Source organism: Meleagris gallopavo, chromosome 3 (assembly GCF_905368555.1).
Source record: "Meleagris gallopavo chromosome 3, MGAL_WU_HG_1.1, whole genome shotgun sequence".
NCBI classification, from domain to species: Eukaryota; Metazoa; Chordata; class Aves; order Galliformes; family Phasianidae; genus Meleagris; species Meleagris gallopavo.
The window spans coordinates 93,342,498-93,362,511 of NC_139406.1; the positions used below are offsets into that span (position 1 = coordinate 93,342,498).

Consider the following 20,014-nt stretch of genomic DNA (forward strand, 5'->3'; position numbering starts at 1 on the left):
TTTTATCAAGAGAACAAAACAGGGGAAATACCCTGACGTCTTACAACATATCACTCTGGAGAAGTCACACTTAACAGAGAAAACCATCATCTGATCTGCACTCCTTGATCTTTTATTAGTTACAGTATCAGAGAGGATAGTTTTGCTTCTAGATCTTGTTGAAAGCAGCAATGTCAACACTTTGCACCTGCAACACAACAAGAGCAGCAACAAGAGGTCACGGAGGTGTTTTCAGAAAGAAAGGATTCACACTGGGGGAATTCTTCACAGCATGCACTAGTTCTGCTCAAAATAGATTGAGCACTGCACAGGTCTGAGGCCAGCTTTCCAGCTGTGCTGATAGCTGCCCTCAGGGACATAACAGGACACTGGTGTTAGCTACTGCATTAATATTTGGGTAGCTCCTTCAGGTCATCCTTTTTACCCTCCCATTTCCATGGCAGTGGAGGCAGAATGGGGATGGAGCACCTCCAGCCTTAACCACCAGGGTTAAAACTCATGGATTCCCACACTGGAGCTGCCCAGATTGAGCATAAAAGCAGGAGTTACTCCAGATGGGCTGGATGAAGAGCAGAAAGACTGCAAAATGGCTCAAGAAAAATACTTACATAGTCCTCAAACTTGGTGATCTCCTCCTCCAGGATGTCTGTCCCAACTTTGTCATCCTCCACTACACACTGGATTTGGAGTTTCTTAATGCCATAACCTACTGGGACCAGCTTAGATGCTCCCCACACGAGCCCATCCATTTGGACAGACCGCACACACTCCTCCATCTTCGCCATGTCAGTCTCATCATCCCACTGCAAGGGCAGGGAGAAGGAATTAAATGTTTTCCTTGAGGTCACATAAGAATGATAAAAATCAAAGAACCGTAGGAGTTGGAGGAGACTGTCTGAGATCACCACGTGCAATCCCACTGCTAATGGATTCTTCCTCCACACCCTTCAGATATGAGGGGGATTCTTCTTACATCAACACATCTGCTTTGGAACAACACAAAGGCTGCATATCCCACCTCACTCTGAACCCTTGTTTGGAAACATGCAGGTCAAACCTTCAACTCAGATGCACAAATGAGATGATTTGCAGCCTCACTCAGGAGCTCTCCCACTTCACCTACTCACCGGCTTCACGTCCAGAAGGATGGAAGATTTGGCAATAGGACCTGGTTTCTTGGCCTTCTTCTCTGCATACTGACGCAGTCTCTCCTCCCGCACTTTGGCAGCCTCTTGATCTTCCTCTTCGTCATCGCTGCCAAAAAGGTTGATGTCATCATCATCATCTTCCTCTGCAGCAGCTGGCTCAGCTTTTTTCACAGGTGAAGCAGATGGCAGCTCTACTTTCTTGGAGGGAACACCAAATGGCTCCACTTTCTTCAGGAGGGCGATGTGCATTCAGGTTTGCAGTAAGGAAAATGGAGAGAAGAGTTCACAGTGCTACAGACAGTGAGCACAGCCCACAAGGTGTGAAGAATTAGCCAACAACCATCAACATAAGACACTGGACCACGAGGACCTTTGAATTTGCCCATCGTAGCCATACTGCAATTCACAGAGTAAAAACAGTCAAAAGCTGATCCTTTTCCCAAGGGCTCAGTGGTTCAGAATATCCAGAACATGAACAGAAGAGCAGCTGAGAACCTGGCCTTACAGAACAGCCTTGCTGCATGTTCCAATGCCATAATTTATCTAGAGACCATGCACTGCCCTGAAGATCCCTGGAGGTGAACAGCTTGTCATCTTCCACTCAAGTGGAAAACACACCATTTTCCCAGGATGCTGTGGATCTACACATTTACAAGCAAATTCCTACCAAAGGATTTACTGAAATTTATTTTCTCCGTCAACAAGAAAAGCAGCACACAGCTCCTAATTTAAGGCACTAGCAACTGAACACCTTCCTCAAGCATGAGCTTCTTTCTTTGTCTTCAGGTACAGTATTTATTTCTGCACAAACTGGTTTGGGAAAGATAAGGCAGTTGCCAAAACTGATGGAAAAGCTGTGCCAATCTCATCCTAATCTCATCTCGTCTCATCCTATATCTCCATTCTTAGCACCCAGACAAACCTTAGAAGCAACCTGGCACTTTGTGACAATAAAGCAGCACTTTGCTGGGACTCACCTGGGTTGGTGGAACAGGTGAGGGTTGATGGGAGGTAGATTTTTCCAGAGCATTTAGGCGACTTTCCAGCTTGAAGATGGCCTTCTGAAGATCTGCAACAACTGCAACAAGAGGGTGGTGTGGGGGAAGAAACTTAGCTTGTAGGCTGTGCATTAGCTCTAAAGTTAAGTCAAGCTACCCAACCAGACTGCTTGTATGATAGAACGTTTTTCTACTTACCACTGTGAAGGTTTTGATTTTCTACCTCCAAGTGAGAGATTCTGGAAAGAAGTTCATTTTGGTCACCAGGCCCAGAACTCGTGCTTGCACTCTGCAACAAGGAAAACGGAAATGAAACAAATCTGTTCACCTACTCCCAAGCTCAGTGGTTCAGTGAAACAAAGCAGAGTCAAACATTTGAGGGGGAAAAAAAATAAATTAAGAACTAAGCTAAAAACATGGACATGAAAGCTTCAAAGAAAATATGCTAGCTCTACATAATGAAGCATGAAACATCAACGAGTTTCATCTGGCAATGATGAGCAAAGGATGAAGTCATTCCTTGCAGTCTCAGACCATGACTAAACAACACAAAACATGAAAGTTATCACACTAAATCCTTTCTATGGGGCAGCTGTATCCTCTTACAGATGAGCTGAGGCACAGAGCACAGAAATGACCTGCTAACATCACACAGCAAAGTCCCTGTGAAAGCTGCAAAGAGATCACAGCATTTCTACGCTCCCACCTTCCCCAGTCCAGCCTTCAGTTCCTCTCAGAGCAACTTAAATTTACTTGAACACACCCTGAGGGAGCAATTATGCTGATTCAGCTTCAAAAGTATTCGGTTTAAAAGCAAAAAGGACTTATCTGTAACTTTAGATCATCTCAAAAAAAAAAAGAAAAAGAAAATACAGTCATTCATGCTTGAAGTGCTTTCTATAACTAAATACAGTAGTGAAAATTTATATTCTTCCAAGTGCACTCTGCATAAAATAATGCTGTTTTCAGTCACAGCTGACAAGCAGTCACTTAAGATGAAGAGAGAGGAATATGGGGAAATGGAAAGCAGGTCTGGGAGATGCAGCCTCGGGAGAGCAGGACTCTTTTATGGGACCATACAGAGCAGTGGGAGATGCTCTGACATTCCTGCTCAGAGACCTTTCCCCACCTACCTCAAAGGGACAGAGTCCAGAGGTCAAAACCACCACCAAATCCATCTTTGCAGGCAATAAAGGCTCAGGAATGGAAGTGCAGATCTGCAGTTCCTGAATGCTGTGCTAATAAGACCCTGTTGGGTGAGCTACAACCACGTGCCAAAGGATAAATGCTCCTCATTGAAAAGAACCAGAAGTTGGCCCATGTCTGCACTGCAGCCTCTTCCTGCATCACACAACCAGCTCCATTCATGCTGAAAGGACTTACAGTTGAGCGGCCTGACTGCTTTTTTTGACGGGCAGGAGCTTCTTTACTACGTGGAACTGTCTTCTGCTGGAAAGGGCAAAAAGTTTGGGGGATGTTTGGTTCAACAAAGAAAATGGAAAAGCATTTCACTCATGCTGGAGGAGTGCAGGAAGCAGATCCACATGCTGGCAAAGTGGTCAAACAACGAGTCAGCATCAAACCAACTCCACACCAAACAAAGCCTGCATTGAAACAGCCATCTAGGAGCTCTGCTCTTTGTGCTGCACATCTGAGTGCCTGCAGGAAGTCACACAGCAGAGTGACAGAGTAAAGAGTACAGCCTTTGTCATTTCCCCACCTGTGAGGTCACAGATGCATGCAATATTGCAGCACACACCGTGGCCTCAGCTAACTCTGCCCATGCATGGTGTAACACCCTACAGGCAGAAACACAGTGCAAAGCTACTAGCAGGTCTCCAATTACCACTGATGACCTTAGAGAGGAGAAAGGCAACACAACACCATTCCACACCCAGCAACTCAATGGTGTTGGTTTCCACACTTGCACTGCTAGCCACAGTGGGCTCACCATATCAGATGAACTATAGATCTATGCACCAAAGGCAAAAATTAAACTGCAAATGGGCTCATTATCTGACCTTTTCCTGTTTTAAATATATCATCCACGGTGCTACTTAGTTCAAGGGCCAAGGTCTACGTTAATTCAATGAGAAGACTGAAATCTGGCAGGAGTCGCACCCATCCCCATCCCAAAAAAGCACTTTTACTCATGATCAGCACACATACAGGAGCTGCCACTGCAAGGAGAGCTGCAGCAGAACTTTCACCCCCCTTACAGCAGCCTGTTGATTCAGCACAGCAATGCAGCTTTTGGCAGTTTGAAGCTCTCATCACATTTCTGAGACAAACACTGCAGCATTTAAGTGGGCTTACCAAGAAAGGATGGAGCTGTGGCTTGCAGTAAGACAAGAAGGCTTTGAAACCAGACTGTGTGACAACACTGAGCCAAGATCCCAATTCTGGAAGGTGGTCATGTCCTACTTAAATAAGCTATCAAAATGGAACCACAGGAATCTGTGGGCTTCCCCCTGAGTTGAGGATATCAAGGACCCTAAAACAAATTTTAAGAACCAGAGACAAGAGCAGTAATGAAGAAGAAAAGCTGGCAAAGGTTACACTTCTTCATTATCAGCTGAAAGACAAATTTACGTCTAGACTTCAACAGCTCAGAGCTCTTTCTTTGCTAACAGACACGGATGGAAAGCTGGCACTTTCATCCAAGAAGGATTTGAAGGTATCAGCCCTTTCCCTTCATGTGTAAACCAGTTGCAAAGCACAGCATGCAGCTTTTACCAACTGTGTTCCAGACTGGATAACAAGCAGGCTCTCCAATTTGTTCCCAAAGCACTCACTGCTTCATACAAAAAACAAACCTATTCCTTGCATGCAGAGGTGCATGCACCTCTCTCCAGGCCAGCCTGCCCGAGCTTGGGAAATACAGGTTTGGCCATATACCAAACTGAAAAAAATAAATAAATCATGTTTGATAACTAGAAGATGCTTTCACCTGCGTAAGGCCAGCAGGATGAATCTTGGTTGGTTTCTGAACATGGCTTCAGAGCACTTATGCAATATCAGAGGTGTGTGCACAGCTTTGAAACAAACCCAGGAACTGCACAAATACAAGGGATTTTGTAACAGGACAAACTGGGGCCCAGCAGAAAGAACTTCAGAATCCCACACCAGCACCCATTCATGACAGCCCCATGAGAGGGTTTAGAATGTAGGAGCTCAGCCACCAGCTCTGCTGGACTTGCTGATGATGCTGGACAAGTCATTCCTTTCCGTGCCTCGTGACCCCATCTGTAAGATCTCACCACCATCAGCTGCAGCACATGTTGAAAACATGGCCTGGGAAAGCATTAGTGATGTAGCAGATGTCAGCTGGAGTGATTGCTGAAAGCAGGGATGACCATGCAAAGCAGGGTGAAAGGTATGTGCAAACAAATGTTTCTGGCATCAGAGTTTTGTGCTTTCCTTCAGGAGGTACAAAAGCAGTACCCAAACCCTTCCACAGCACTCCATCACATATTGGAGAACTGAATTTCAGGCCTTCTCTATGGGATGCCCTGTCCAGGATTAAAAAATAACCCTTCAGAAAAAAAAGCTGATGGTTGTGGCTCATTTCTCAACTGCTCAGTCCTTCTAACCCAACACGTGGAAGCAGAAGACCCAACTGTGGCTTATTGCTGTATGTCTCAGGGCCAGGATATGGCCATGTGTTGAAAACACTAAGAAATAAGCTCTGTGGGATGGTGAAAATAAGAGAAAATCTGTACAATGGGATCAAGGAGGAGACCACTGCCATATGCTTGGCTTTTCCAAGAAACTGCATACTCTGGGAGCAGATTGGGAATGCTTTCCCTAATGCACATACCTAGAACACTGCTATTCCTTCAAGCCTGCTTTTTTGCACCAACCCAGATTCCAATTTTGAGATGCTACGGCTCAATCCTGGCCTTAAATCCTCAAACTCACCAAAGTCTTCTTTGCAGGAAACAAAAAACAGTTTTTGATATTCAACACTGAACTCCTGTTGGTGTTTAAAGTACTTTATATTCTCAGCACTGTTCTGGCTTTGGTCTGGTGCTTTGCCAGTTCTCCTAGCCTTTCCTATGACAGGACTTGGCTAACCCAAGCTGGCACACTTCTCACTAAGCAGGAGGCAAAGGCCAGGACAAGAAGCTCCTCAGGCTGAGCTCAGTCTCTGACAAACCACAGTCCATTCTGTGGGATGAGAACACACCTGCAGGGCAGACCAGCAGCACTCCCATTTGATTTGTATTTAGGTTTCCTGGCTCCACTCACCACATCCAGGCTCTGGCTCCTGCAGGCTGCAGGTTTTGGAGGAAACTGATGTTAGATCTTGCTCGATTTGAGAAGGTCTTAAAACACTTTATTTGCAACAAGCTTTCCAGCCTTGGTGGAGATGAAATGGGGGTTCACTTCCCCACCTATTTGCCTCACTGAGCTAAAAGGCTTAGACAGGGGCTGATAATTTCTACTGAACACCCAAACAGAGTTTTATTTTCCCTGCTTCCCTGAGCTGTTAGCTGAAATACTGATGCTCAAGTCAGAAATTAGCATAAAAAAGCCTCTAAGCACTTCCTTCCTCTTTCATAAGGTGTCCCAACTTCCCAATGATTCCAATGCTGTGCTCAAAACCACCAAATCCAACCACAGCAAAGCTCACCCTTTCCCAGCAGCCTTGCTATCAATGCACCCCACTGCTCCTGCATCCAAGTTTCCCAGCGTAGCACTTGGATCACTCACACAAGCAGTTGCAGAAGTTGCTTTTGTAACGTCAGCTTCCACAGGAACAGGAAGATCATCACCATGGGAAAAGCAATTAGCCTCACTCCTTTGTATTCACCCCAAATTCACAGCTTCTTACTGCTTGTGTTAAGGAGGAACACAAAATATTCCCCTTGAAAAGCACTCAATCCCCTCTTAGATGTAGAAATAGCTCCCAAGAGGGAGTTATGAGGCCAAATCAATACAGATAAAGGATGGATATCCTCAGATGGAAGATACGCTCAAGTATGCAGAGGTCAGAAATCAGGACACTATATTCTACCTTTCCTGACTTTTTCTCTTCTCCCATAAGACCAAATCACTTTTCAACTTAAGCTACCAGCTTTTTGCTGAAAGCATTTATTACAACAGTGCTGCCTGTTACGTCCTATCAGCACAAAAACGCCTCCAGAAATGCATTATGTTTATAGGATGGTCCCAGTTGAATTCCCAAGAAGCAGCAGATGGAAGACACCATTTTTTTGCACATACCCTAAACTGAAAGCAAAACAGGAAAGAAAAGGTGGCAGCTCAGTGTACCCCGAGAGACAGATCCTGCTGGCAGCTCAGTGCTTTGCTGCCCAGCAAGGCTGTTTTAGCAGTGAATTGTTAAGCGTTGCGGGAGCAAACTCAAAAACCCATCGGGAGAAAAAGTAAAGAAATGCAGCTGAAGAATTTTTAATCCCAAATGCAGTTAAGTTTTTAAGGTCACTTAAAGGCTGGTAGCAACTGTGTTCCTGGTAAGACTGTGCTATGCTGGTGATACGCAGCGCTGCACACCTTACACATCTCCTCCGACTTAAAACTAAGAAACCACACCATCTATGAAGTGTTCACAGCAGAGTTCTGCACCACAGCTAAAAATGGTTGCAGGTAGCCAGCTGGTGAGAGCTCGGGTACTCACTCCGGCCAGCGATTTCTGGATATTCTCCCTGGCTCTGGCAATGTCGCGGAGGATCGTGCTGGCTCCGTTCTCCTGCAAACAGTGCAGAAAGAACCAAGATTTTCTTTTAAAAAGAAAACAGGAAACATGGGAAATTGCTCAGGGAGGTTTAAGAACAAAAAAAAAAAAAAAGGTAGATATAGGGAAGGGTTTCTTCTAATGATTCAGAATGTATTACTGAATTAGCTGCAAGGATTGGTTCTTAATCGAGCAGCACACATCAGACACTGGTCACAACAGACCATGTGTTCAGAGATCACCCAGTTAAGGGCTTTTCAATTTCTGTTCTTACCCTGCACAGTTTGCAGGCAGAGGGCTGAGTCACCTCTCTGCTCCTTAGAGACCTACCATTAGGCAGCCCTTTTTTTTTTTTTATTTGTCTTTAATATTACCTGTCACTTCTTGCCTGAATGCAATGGCAACTGCAACTAAAGCCTTTTATCCAGCAAGCTAAATCCCAGGGTACAGCCACGCACAGGAGCTTTTTCCCTTTATTTTCCTGCTGATTTGATGGGGAAGATTCCCCTCTTATGAAGGGAATGGATCATTTTCATGATCCACTGACTCCTCATCTCTTCCAGACTGTAACCCCACGAGCAAGATCTGTGATATGAAACTGCCCACAAGCCTCTGCTATACAGCTCAGACATGCACCAGCCTGAATGCAGGTGTGTAACCACTTGGAGGCTGCAGACAGGTTTAAACGACCACTGATCTTTATCCTCAGCATAGAAGTGGATGCAAAAACACTACGACATCTCCATCAGAGCCTTCCCATCATCTCTTGGAGTCAAAATCTCCTTATGTAGCACAAAATAAACTGTTCTCTTCCCCCTTCCCAGCCCACCCAAAGATCTCTTTAACATTTGCTTCAGATGGTTACCTACAGCTTCTAATTTTTTATGCCAGTATCCCCAATGCTGTGCCACCACTATCCTAGCATAGGCAGCAGGAACAGACAGAGCATGCCTAGAAGTTACTACTGAAGCAAGAAGCCCCTAGAACTCCTGCAGGACAGCCACGTGAATCACTAAGCAGCTTTCCACATCACCAACTAAGTGCATAAGCAGTTATCAGCTTTTTTTTTTTTTTTTTTACATTGCAAGAAGAGGTTATAGTAGCTCTGTGCTTTAAAAGGCAATAATTTGGGACTGAGAACCGTGTGAATTATTTTCCTTCAGGTGTGTGCTGCAGCAGCACCGTGCTCCCATTCCGCCTGCTCTCCCCATTTCAGTGCTGTGATGCAGTTTTCCTGCATCACAGGATGCAGTATTGCAGGGGGTACAAAGAAAGGAATGTAATCCCTGATTAATTTGGACATGGCACCTTCACAGAATCATAAAGGTTGGCAAAGACCTGTGAGATCGTTTAATCCAACCTTTCTTTAAGTGTCAAGCATCATATATATCCAATATAAGCCTTGCCAAGACAAGCTTAGTAGCTCCAAAACCACACCAAAACAGCACCTTCACAAGGGCACCTCATCTCCCAGCACGCTGCCTGTGCTGGAGAAGTTCTGGTGCACAAACAACAGACAAAGACAAGGTGGGGTGGGCTTAGCGAGCCTCTCACATTTGGAAAAAATAAATAAGCAACATTCAGAGTGGAAACAATGCAGAACACATCCAGGTGGACACAGTGTCCTTCTGCATTAAGGCTCCAGCACATCTGAGAGCACATTACCTGCTGGTGTGAAGAGCTGCCGGCCGGCCCGTTCACCTGCTGCTCGTAGTACCTTCTCTCAGCATCATCATACTTAAACTTCTCAAACCAGATCTTCTCATCCAGAAGGAAGTCAACTGCCATTGTTCTGCAGAGGGAGGAGAGGGAAAAAAAAAAAGTGAGTTTCTAGGAGTGTTTCAGGTGAGAATCTTGCAGTGGGGTTGCGAGAGCAGCGCTGTCTACCCCATAGGGCTGTGAATGCAGCTTTCTGCTGAGCAGATCCCCCTCTGGTGGGAAGCTTTAAGTAAACAGGATCCTATTAGGAAAGCAGGGTAGGCTAATCAGCCACCCAAGGGCACTGGGAGGGCACAATAAATCAGCTGATCTGTACCACCTTCCAGCAAAGAGCCTCCCCAAGGAGGATTTTCTAGATCATGTTCAACACACAACGAAATCCACCACTAAGAAAGATGCCTTGTGCATGAGACAGATAGGGAATAATGCTCTTAATGCTGAAAGCAAAGACAGGAGAACCAAGCCACAACTCTGTCAAGCAACTCTTGATCTTACAGGTCAGAAATTTCAACGAATTTCAATTTAACAGAGCTCTGAACTGCTGGTTGTCTTAGTATATGCTTCCATCCGGCCACTTCACTGCATGCAGAAACCCACCTGCTGCAAAGACAAAGCATCACAACAAGAAAAATGACACCACAACCAGGTAGTACCACTCAATTCTCAGAAAGCAACTCATCCCCTAACCCAATGCATGCCCCAACCCAACACACCCCTTTCTCATCAGCTCTCCAACAAACATTTCCAATGAAGCCAACAGCGTTTTGGAAAACATTCATCCTCCTCACCCACCCATTCCAAAGACACCAGGATGGGTTAACCTGCATTGAAATCATTCCCAGTACTCAAATGCTGCCAGCCCCTTGCTCAAGATGTGAACTAACAAGTTCTGGCCAACTAAAATTGTCCCATACAGAACAGATGCGCTCTGAAGCATGTCTATCAACACCAATCCACATCACCTGATGTAATCTTGATCTTACAGTTTTTCCAACAAATACTAGCTCTGGAATCTCCTTTTTTCCCCCTAAATGTATCAGTCTCTACCTTAGCACTGCAAAATGACATTAAAGCAGCAACCTTCAGCCAAGCCCTGTGTCATTACAGCAAACTTTGAGGTTCAGGCAGTCACATAGAAAAGCACAGATTTAACAGAGAGTGCACAGCATCGTGCTGCATCTTATCCAAGACTTAAAAATGGAAGCTTTTATAAATCAGTTCAAGGCCAGAAATGCTCATCTACAATTTACAACAACAGAGTTCATCTATAGTGAGAAGCTCTTCCTGACCAACCACACCTGGGCACCACATAGCTGGAATCCAGCTAGCTTGCAGACCAAATGGTTTAATAAATCACTAAGGCAACTTCTTCCCCTCTCTGAAGGAGTTTCTCTACTCCCCACCCCACAAACAACCCAAGAGCAGCCTCTCCCTACAGCACAACACACGCTCAGTCCCACGGACACCAAAGGATGCTCATCTTCAACACACGCACAAACACCTCCAAGCTCAATCCTGACTCAACTTTGCACGTTGTGTTACCCCCACAATAAACTTCTCCTACTTCTTTTCTGGTGCAGGTATACTCGGAGCCTCAGCATCTGGCTGGGATTTCACCACTGTGGGTTGTGGCATCTCTTTTGCTCTCGACATTTTCAGAGCTTCAGCCGCGTAGTAGCGCGACTCAGCGCTGTCGTACGTCATCTTCTTGAGCCACACACGCTCACTGTCCTCATGCAGGAAAAAGGAGGTGGGTGGAGGCTGCTGAGAGCTGCTGCTGAGCTCCACCTGTTCAGCACCTTCTTGCTTCCCAACCTCCTGGTGGTTCTCCGAGGCTTGGGGGGAGCCCGGTGGGTGATTATCAAACATGTTCTCGTAGAAGCTTTTCTCAGCGCCGTCGTAGAGAGGTTTCTCCAACCACACCTCTGACATGAGAGCTTGTAAGCTGGAAGCCTGAGGTTTACCGTTGACTGTGGGCTCTGCAGAGCGAGGCGAGCTGCTAACGAGGGGAGCAGAATTAACAACATCAGGAACTAAGTTGGGTGTAGCAGGCGTAGGCAGCGCTGTCACATAGCCTTCATCCGGCGTTCCCAGCCCTACTTTCCCACCATCTGAGCACACAGAGGGGATGGCGAGGATGTTTGGAGGAACAAAGAACTGCGACCTTTCAAGGAACGCCTTCTCAGCCTTATCAAAGTCAAACTTGTTGACCCAGATGCCCTGAACGACGTGGTGACACGCACTCAGGTTGCCGTGGGAGCAGGATAGGGCTGCTGGAAGCATCCATGGCTTGGGAGCATCTTGGACAGCTTCTGATTCAGGCAGCTCAGTCTCTGCTGCCTCCTGGTATTGACAATCCACTAATCTTTGCCTATACAAGCTCTCAGCATGATCATACAAAGGCTTGTCAAACCACACACTGTCAGCTAATAAGCCACTCAAAACAGAGTCTACCTGGGAGACCATATTTTTGGGTTTGGGTGAACGTTTCCTCTTCCTTTGTTTCTTGCCATTTTTGCCTTTCTTCAGGTCTCCCTTGAGTTCACCTTCAGTGGAATCATCATTGCAGACCCCATTGACAGCCTCCAGCTCCAGGCACTCCTCTGGGACCACGGTGGCCAACATTGCTTCTCTTTCATAATGCAGTCTCTCCGCTTCATCGTATTTGTGCTTGTCTACCCACACCTTTTCTATGGGGCAGAGAGGCTTCCTGGTCCTCATCTTCCAAAGAGTGGCAGCATTAAAAGATAAGCACAACAATGTAGTTGCAGCAAGACTCAATCAAGCGAGGGCATGCATTAGATTTTAGTACTTTAACTTCTACAAGTGCCAAAAGCCATTATTATTCACCTTAAAGAGCCTCAGCATTTAGTTAAATTCCTTTTAATTACAAATTGTAGCTCAAGGAGATCAAACTGCCTTCATTTTTTTTCATGATAGTAGGTTAGCCCTTAATTACCCATTAGGTATGATCAAGCAGGCACTGATTTGGAAAGATATGCTTAAAAAAAAAAAGAGATGCTCTAATTCTCGAGTATCCTTAGAGGTTATTGCTTACACTCATTTGTGTTCTGCTTCTGAAAAGCCAAGAGAGGGAGCTGATAGCACAATTTTGGTTCAGAATCCCCAGGTGCCAGCAATGAAAAGCAACCAAGAGCTGGAGATCGTGAACTAAGCTTACCCCAAAAAAATCTACTCAAGCAAAGCTGTTTTCTTCCCCAACATAATTTACTAGGGGAAAAAAAAATAAGCAGTTTTAAAACAGCAAAGCACTGCAGTTTTCTACTTAAATCTCCCTTAAAAGAATCTTCACATGAGCTCCAATTAGCCAGGACTTGCAGCTAAAGCCTGAAGGCAAAACATTTGGGTTTTTCCTGTTGTTTAGATCAATAAGGACTCCTAAACAGAACATCAGGCTTCTTGCATTTGTCTGTCATGCTGTTTGGCTACAGATCCACATTCATTCAAGTCATCCCAGGGGAAAAAAAAAACAAAAAAAACACAAACAAGTGAATAAAGCCTTCAAGATCCTTTATTGGGAACACCTCAATAACCCAAAGCAGGTGTTATTACAGTCTAAAGCCATAAATTCCCGGTAGAAATCTGAAAGCTGTGCAATAATCTGTCTAAAAATCCACCAGAAAAGCTACAGACCAGTGTCTTCATGCCCCATTTCCCACAAGTGCCAAACCACAGGGCAGCTGCAGAGTACTTACTGTTTTAGTTCCTGCGACAGCAATAAGGAAAAATATAAAGTTTAGAGACGTGGCCAAGTTTCACAGATTCAGCAAGGACACAACCAAAAGCCAATTAACTTCCCCCCCTTCAAATGTACAGCATAGATCATTAAACTTACGGCTGCTTAACTCTCCGGAGCCATGCATCCTTAGCTGATGAGTGGCAGGATAGCCACTCAGTTATCTTTAATATTAAATAATAAAGGACAAAAACCACATTCTCAGTGAAGTTGACAAATAAGAATGGGGAAAACATCATTTCTGCTCTGAATTCACCAGTTCTTCCAGTGAACAGGCAAATACAAAGGCTTTAACTACACAACAGTGGCTTTAACTACACAAACCACCACATCTGCTGGTGCAGATCTCTGCTTCAGACCATTAATTCCAGATCAGAGCACCTCCAGCTTTCCCACCACACATTATTCTTCAGTTCTGCACAACCCATCAGGTGTTCTACAAAGCGCAAAGCTAACGATATTCTTAATACTTATCAGTGCCAAACAATCAAATGCTCTCAAGTAACTCAGCTCAATGCTTAGCTGTCCCATAAGCTTACAAAAAATAATCTATAAGACATCCTCTAATTTTTATCTGCTGCTTCAGAGCCTTGGTTCTGGTATTTGTCATCACAATTCCTCAGTGTTTTAAGCCAGAACAAATCCATGCAGTGCTTCCATTGCTGCAGGTCAGTGCCTAAAGTTACTGTTGTTCTGTAAATCCAACGTAAGCTTTGGACTTAAGCTATTTGGCTGCATTATCCCCTGAAATCTAGCTACTTTTTAAGAAGCCCATAAAACCAAAGCACACCATACAGTATCCTAGGGTTGCTGCCAAAAGAAAGTTAATTCCATTCTGTTTAGTGGTTGACAGAATCCATTCCTTCTCCTCCATCCAGGAAAACACTACATTTCTCTTAACTTGAGAGCCTGTAAAATAAATATATCAATCTCCTTCCCCAGAGTCAGGTTATAAAGATGTTAACAGCAGCTTCCCAGATGCAACTTGCATTACATCTCGCACAATTTCCTGCACTGGAGCTGAAATCTTATTTAAATCTCAGCTACTTTGCCTGGCTGAACACAGCTCTCCCAGAAATTAAGCCACACTGAGCTATTAAAGTGTTTCCCACAGTCTTGAAAAGTCTCTTTAAATGAGCACAAGCAACAAATCTCACCCAACTCTGATTTCTGGAGGGGAGCGACAGCTGCTTTCTGCAAGTCATAAGCAAGAGAGTAAGATTACAAATGGTTCAGTTCCCTGGCAAACAAAGATGGCATTAAAAATGAGCGTCAGGTGGCAGCAGGAGGACAGGGACACAGAGCAGCTTGCTGTAAGACACCTCTGTGCTCCCCAGGGACAAAGAGCTGTAGGAGAAACCCCTACACAGGAACACAATGATTTCTGCAGGCCCAAGGAAAAGAAACTGTCTAGTATTGATGTTTTGTTGGTTTAATTCCCTGAATCGACTCTGTCCTGAATCAGAAGAGCAGCACAAAGCAGCAGGAGAGGAACCACATCCATCAGGTCACTGTACTACATCAAGCAGCTCCACACCAACCTTTATCCAGGGAAAAAAAAACAGTTGCACCCAACCTCTACCACCTAAAACTCTTTGCTCTCAGCAACAACACTGCTGACTACCAATGAAAACACAACAGAGCATGGGAAATCAGCAGCAGGGAGTGACAGAAGTGGTCACCTTCACTCAGAACAGCAAATTGAAAGCAAGCAGAATAGGAAAAAAGGCGTACCTGCAAGGTCAGAGAGAAAGAGGGCACACCTGAAAAAGGAGAAAAAAGGATTACAGCCATACAGCCAAGCAAAGGCACTTTCTCCTCCATACAAGACATCATCAGAATTGATTTAAAACCATCAGTGATTTAGATGTGAAAGAACCAATTTCCACGGATTTTAGTGGGGCAGGAGTGACACACAGCAGCAGCCTCAGCAGCTCGAGTTATCTCTGCAATGCTCTGCAAGCCCCAAGAGAGGATGTCAGCAGCTTCAGCCCTGTCTTGCTGCCAAAAACAGAGCTCTGGAACGGGTACCTCCTGAGTCAGCTATCACAGAAAGAAAAGGAAAAGCAGCAATACAGGCATTAAAAATATTAGAGGGGTTGGGAAAAGCAGCATGGGGAGAGGACAAAGCGCGATGAGCTGATGCCAGGTGCTGGAAAGGGTGAAAGGACACACAGGCAGAGCCCAAACACAGCACAGCTGAATGCAGAGCACGACCCGTGCCAAGTTCTGCCCATTAATGGAGAGAGGATGATGTAGGAATTCAATGCTGCACGTCTCCCAGCTCCAAACCAAGCACGGGTGAGGGGAAAGCCCTGCATGGAGCTGGGAGATAAGCCACAGGTAACAGGGTGCTCTCACACCCACGCCTACAACCTGAGACCCCACAGACTTCCATTCCTTAAACCTGAGATAAGAGACAACGACAACAGGCAAAAGAGGTCTCCCCACATCCTCTTGGGAAAGGAGATGGGGTCTTAGAGATAACCAAGGACATCACAAATGACATAAAGCCTCCCCACATCCTCTTTTTTCGGGGTGGGAATGGAGGAATATAAGTGATCTAAAACCCCCCAACTCCCTTTTTGGGAGGATGGGAGGGGATAAATGACCTAACCCCCCCCTCCTACCCTCTTTTTTGGGGAATATGGGAGTATAAGTGACCTAAACTCCACTCTTACCCTCCTTTCTGAGGGGACAGCGGGTATAAGTGATCTAAACCCCCCTCCTACCCTCCTTTTTGGAGGAATCTGGGGCATAAGCAACCAAAAGCCCCCTCCTACCCTCCTTTTTGAGGATACATAGGGGTATAAATGACCTAAAGCCCCCTCCCATCCCCCTTTTTTAGGGATACAGTGGTATAAATGAACAAAAACTCCCTCCTACCCTCCTTTTTGAGGGGATATGAGGGTATAAATGACAAAAGTCCCTTCCTATCCTCTTTTATGGGGGTGTATGGGGGTACAAGGGTCTTCCCCACCCCCAATCCCTCTTTCCCCCCGAAGTCCCAATGAGATGGGAGCCCGAAATCCCCTTTCCTTAAGCCTGGGACAAGGAGAGGGGCCTTAAAACATAACACACCCTCACGTTTAGCGAACATAAGGTTGTGAATGACCTAAAGGTACTCCTCCATAAAAAGAAAAGCGGCCTCACAGATTTTAGGAGGGCACACGCGTTACTCCTTATGCCTTCCAGCCCCTAAAGAACAAGCGGGGAGACCTTCCCAGCCCTTAACCCCACACTCCTCATCCGTCTGAAGGGACGAGGGACGAAGGGACCACAGGGAGAGCACTCAAAGATGAGGAAGAAGCCGAACGGCAATCACTCACCGGCAGCACCCAGGCCCCACACCACCCAGCTCGGCCTCCGCGGGGCGAAAGGAGAGCAGCGCTTCGCGCGCGGGGCATTGTGGGAGCGGAGCGGACCACTTGAGGCGGCAGCGCGGGGGGGATAAAAAAAAATAACGCGTACTTTTCGACGTTGAAAGGAGGTGAGAGAGAATCACACCTTCTTCGATAGATTTAAGAATCCGCGTAAAGAGCGTGGTGTGGGAAAAGAGAGAGGGAAGAGGTGGAAAAAGGAAGGGTGAAAAAGGAGATTTTCCCCCCCTAGCGCGTATAGTGGTACATTCCAAACGCATCGGGAGCGTAGAGGGAGAGTCCAACTTCGCGGGAGGGCGGGGGGAGAGCGGAGCGGTCTAAACGCGGGGAGAGGGGTACGCGCATGCGCTGTGCGCGTCGCCCCGCCCTTGCCGGCCGCCTCCGGGGGTCGGAGCGGAGACAAAGGGCGGCTCCGCCCCGCCCCGCCCCGCCCCGCTTATAACGCGCACCGCTAAAAAAAAACCACCCCCAAACAACAAAATAATAGTAATACCCGCACCGCATGGCTGCTCCATGGCTGGGGAGGAAGAGGAGGTGGGTGGGGGAGCGGCTGGCATGGCGGGAGGGCGGCAGGGGGGCGGTGGTGGCGGTGGTGGCGGTGGCAGCAGCAGCAGCAGCTCCAATGGTGGTGGCACTTCCAATGGCAGAGGCACCTCCAATGGTGGTGGTAGTGGCACTTCCAATGGTGGTGACATCTCCAATGGTGGTGGTGGTGGTGGCATTTCCAATGGTGGTGGCTCCTCCAGTGGCAGTGGCACCTCCAGTGCTGGTGGTATTTGCAATGGTGGTGGCACCTCCAATGGTTGTGTTGGTGGTGGCACCTCCAATAGCAGTAGTGGCGGTGGCTGCTCCAATGGTGGCGGTGTTGGCGTGTCAATGAAGATGGCGTTCCGCCGAGCGTACTCCATCAAGGACAAGCTGCATGCCATTGAGCGGGTGAAAAAAGGAGAACGGCAAGCTTCAGTATGCCGGGCTTTTGGGGTGCCAGGGGGAACACTACGGGGTTGGCTGAAGGATGAAGCCAAGCTGCGTTGGTTCCTAGAGCAGTTGGGTGGAGAGGTGGGCACCCAACGCAAGAAGATGCGGTTGGCCAATGAAGAGGAGATAGACCGTGCTGTATATGCATGGTTTCTTGCACTCCGACAGCATGGTGTGCCACTTTCTGGGCCTCTCATCCAAGCACAAGCAGAAGCCTTTGCCCGTCAGATCTATGGCCCCGAGTGTACCTTCAAGGCAAGTCATGGTTGGTTCTGGCGTTGGCAGAAGCGTCACGGCATCTCCAGTCAACGTATCTACGGTGAAGGAGCTCTACATGCTGAACCTGAACGCACTTCCATTGCCCATCCCAACCTTCCTCCAACGCCGGGTTCCGACACTGGAGGTTATGGTGATGAACAGATCTACAACGCCAACATCACTGGGCTCTACTGGAAGCTGCTCCCTGGGCGAACAGCTCCTCGCCAACGCGTCACCGTGCTCTTGGCTGCCAACTTGACTGGTACCCACAAACTGAAGCCGTTGGTGGTTGGAGGTCTTCGTGATCCCCCCAGCCTCTGTCATCACAACCAGGAGAAATTCCCTGCTGGGTATCGCTACAGCCCCGAAGCCAGGTTGGGGCCGGCCCTTCTCCGGGTTTGGTTTTTTGAGGATTTTGTGCCATGTGTCAAACGCTACCTACGTCGGAGCTGCCTCCAGCAGAAGGCTGTGCTGCTTCTAACGGCCCCACCAACATCTGGGGGTCGTCATGAGGATCTCCCCCAGCTTCAGACCCCTGATGGCTCCATCCGCGCTCTTTTCCTCTCCAAAAGCCCAACGGGGAGCAGTTCCACTGGAGGAGGCAGCCGAATCCCAGCCCCATTGGAACAAGGGGTGGTGTCAGCCTTCAAGCAGCTCTACAAGCGGGAACTGCTGCGCTTGGCCATCAGCGCTGGTGGCCCTGTGGATTTTGCACGTTCCTTCCTCCTCAAGGACATGCTCTATTTGGCTGGCCTCTCTTGGGACCTCATCCCTCCCAATGCCATTGAGAAATGTTGGTTGTTGGGACTGCGTGCCGCCTTCGAGCCCCAACCCGGGGAAGAAGAGCGAGGAGGAGGAGGAGGAGATTGCACAACTGGAGAGGAAGGCAATGGAGATGGCAAAGTTTTCAGTGATTTGACCCAGCTGGCCGCATTGGCCTACAAACGTTTGGCTCCTGAGGAGGTGGCCAACTGGCTGCACTTGGATGATATGGCCCCAGGGACGGGGGAGGATGATGAGGATGAGGATGCCATGGAGGAAGGCCCAGGAGGATGCAAGGAGGAAGAGGAAAGAGCTGGTGGAGGGGGTAATGGAGCTGGAGGAGGGGGATCCCCTTTGATGCCCACGGCCCATGAAGCCATCAGAGGTCTGGAGACAGCCTTGCGTTGGTTGGAGGGCCAGGACCCCCGGAGAGTGGGACCACTGAAACTGGTGCAGCTCCGCTCCCTCATCAGCATGGCCCAGAGGCTGCACCATGGCAGCAGCCCCGATCCTTAGGGCAAGGTAGTCGATCACCCATTGGCTACTGAGCACCTTGCATCCTTGGGACGCCTATGTGGTTCTTGGGACACCTATGGGGCTGGGAACACCTATGGATTTTGAGACACTCGTTGAGTTGGGGATATTGGGGATACCCCACTGGGGCTGGTAACACCACTGGGGCTGGGGACATCCTAACTGTCCCATAGGGCTGGGGATCCCCATAAAGCTTGGGACGCCCATGGGACTAGAGACACATACTGATTATCCCATGGGGGCATGGGACATCCACGGGGTTGGGGACACCCTGTTTGTCCTATGGGGTTGTCAATGGAGGTTGCAGCAATGGGGACTCAGCAATTTAGGGCTCATGGCATTGGTTTTTTTGTGTGTGACACCCTCCATACCTTGCATAACCAAGGGTTGTTCCTCACCCTACATGTATTTAGGAGGTGCTCTTTTTTAATCCCAGGATGGTCTCTGGGTGATGGGATGGGTACCCTCTGCCAACCCTGCAAGGACACGATGTCACACTGGGACACTGGGGCAAACTGCTGCATTTCCATTTCCTGAGGTGCTTTCCTAAAAGGGTTGGTGGTACTATTCCCACTGCCAAAGTGTTTTCCTGCCAAAACAGGGAGATATGAATTAAACAGCTCTTTTCTCAACCTGATTTTGTTAAAATTTGAGCCTAATTATTGTAAGAAAGGGGAAAAAAATCACTAGAGCTAACTTGTAGGGTGGGTGTCTTTACTTGTTGTCTTTGTCTCCTCATTTCAGAGTTTATGAAGATTAAATGGATTTTTATTCCTGCTCTG

General features: G+C 47.3%; 2 protein-coding genes across 7 annotated transcripts; one reads left to right on the plus strand and one right to left on the minus strand.

Annotated features, from left to right (window-relative positions):
• Nucleotides 1–91: 91 nt before the first annotated feature.
• On the minus strand, nucleotides 92–16,685 carry EEF1D (eukaryotic translation elongation factor 1 delta). Of its 6 annotated transcripts, none has more exons than XM_085221778.1 (11): nucleotides 16,650–16,685; nucleotides 15,055–15,083; nucleotides 11,128–12,284; nucleotides 9,510–9,636; nucleotides 7,788–7,859; nucleotides 3,530–3,592; nucleotides 2,345–2,435; nucleotides 2,126–2,226; nucleotides 1,128–1,376; nucleotides 609–803; nucleotides 92–187 (listed from the first exon to the last, which is right to left on the minus strand). In XM_085221778.1, exons 3-11 carry the CDS (start codon nucleotides 12,282–12,284, stop codon nucleotides 149–151), a joined length of 2,094 nt encoding a protein of 697 aa, XP_085077904.1. In that variant the 5' UTR covers nucleotides 15,055–15,083; nucleotides 16,650–16,685; the 3' UTR covers nucleotides 92–148. The 6 variants fall into 6 exon arrangements, with proteins under 6 accessions (XP_085077904.1, XP_085077903.1, XP_085077907.1 ...); XM_085221777.1 differs by having other exon boundaries at nucleotides 3,530–3,595; XM_085221781.1 differs by lacking the exon at nucleotides 7,788–7,859.
• Nucleotides 16,686–17,075: 390 nt separating this feature from the next.
• TIGD5 (tigger transposable element derived 5) lies at nucleotides 17,076–20,012 on the plus strand. Its single transcript, XM_003205333.5, has one exon. It carries the CDS (start codon nucleotides 17,214–17,216, stop codon nucleotides 19,212–19,214), a length of 2,001 nt encoding a protein of 666 aa, XP_003205381.4. The 5' UTR covers nucleotides 17,076–17,213; the 3' UTR covers nucleotides 19,215–20,012.
• Nucleotides 20,013–20,014: the final 2 nt, after the last annotated feature.

Bases quoted from the DNA above. Each gene is read 5' to 3' on its own strand.
- EEF1D (XM_085221777.1), bottom strand. From the start codon at position 12,284: ATGAGGACCAGGAAGCCTCTCTGCCCCATAGAAAAGGTGTGGGTAGAC. The intron at 2,227-2,344 runs GTAAGTAGAAAA...CTCTTGTTGCAG, and splicing joins AAATCAAAACCTTCACAGTG to TTGTTGCAGATCTTCAGAAG. The intron at 1,377-2,125 runs GTGAGTCCCAGC...GCCCTCCTGAAG, and splicing joins CACCTGTTCCACCAACCCAG to AAAGTGGAGCCATTTGGTGT.
- TIGD5 (XM_003205333.5), top strand. From the start codon at position 17,214: ATGGCTGGGGAGGAAGAGGAGGTGGGTGGGGGAGCGGCTGGCATGGCG.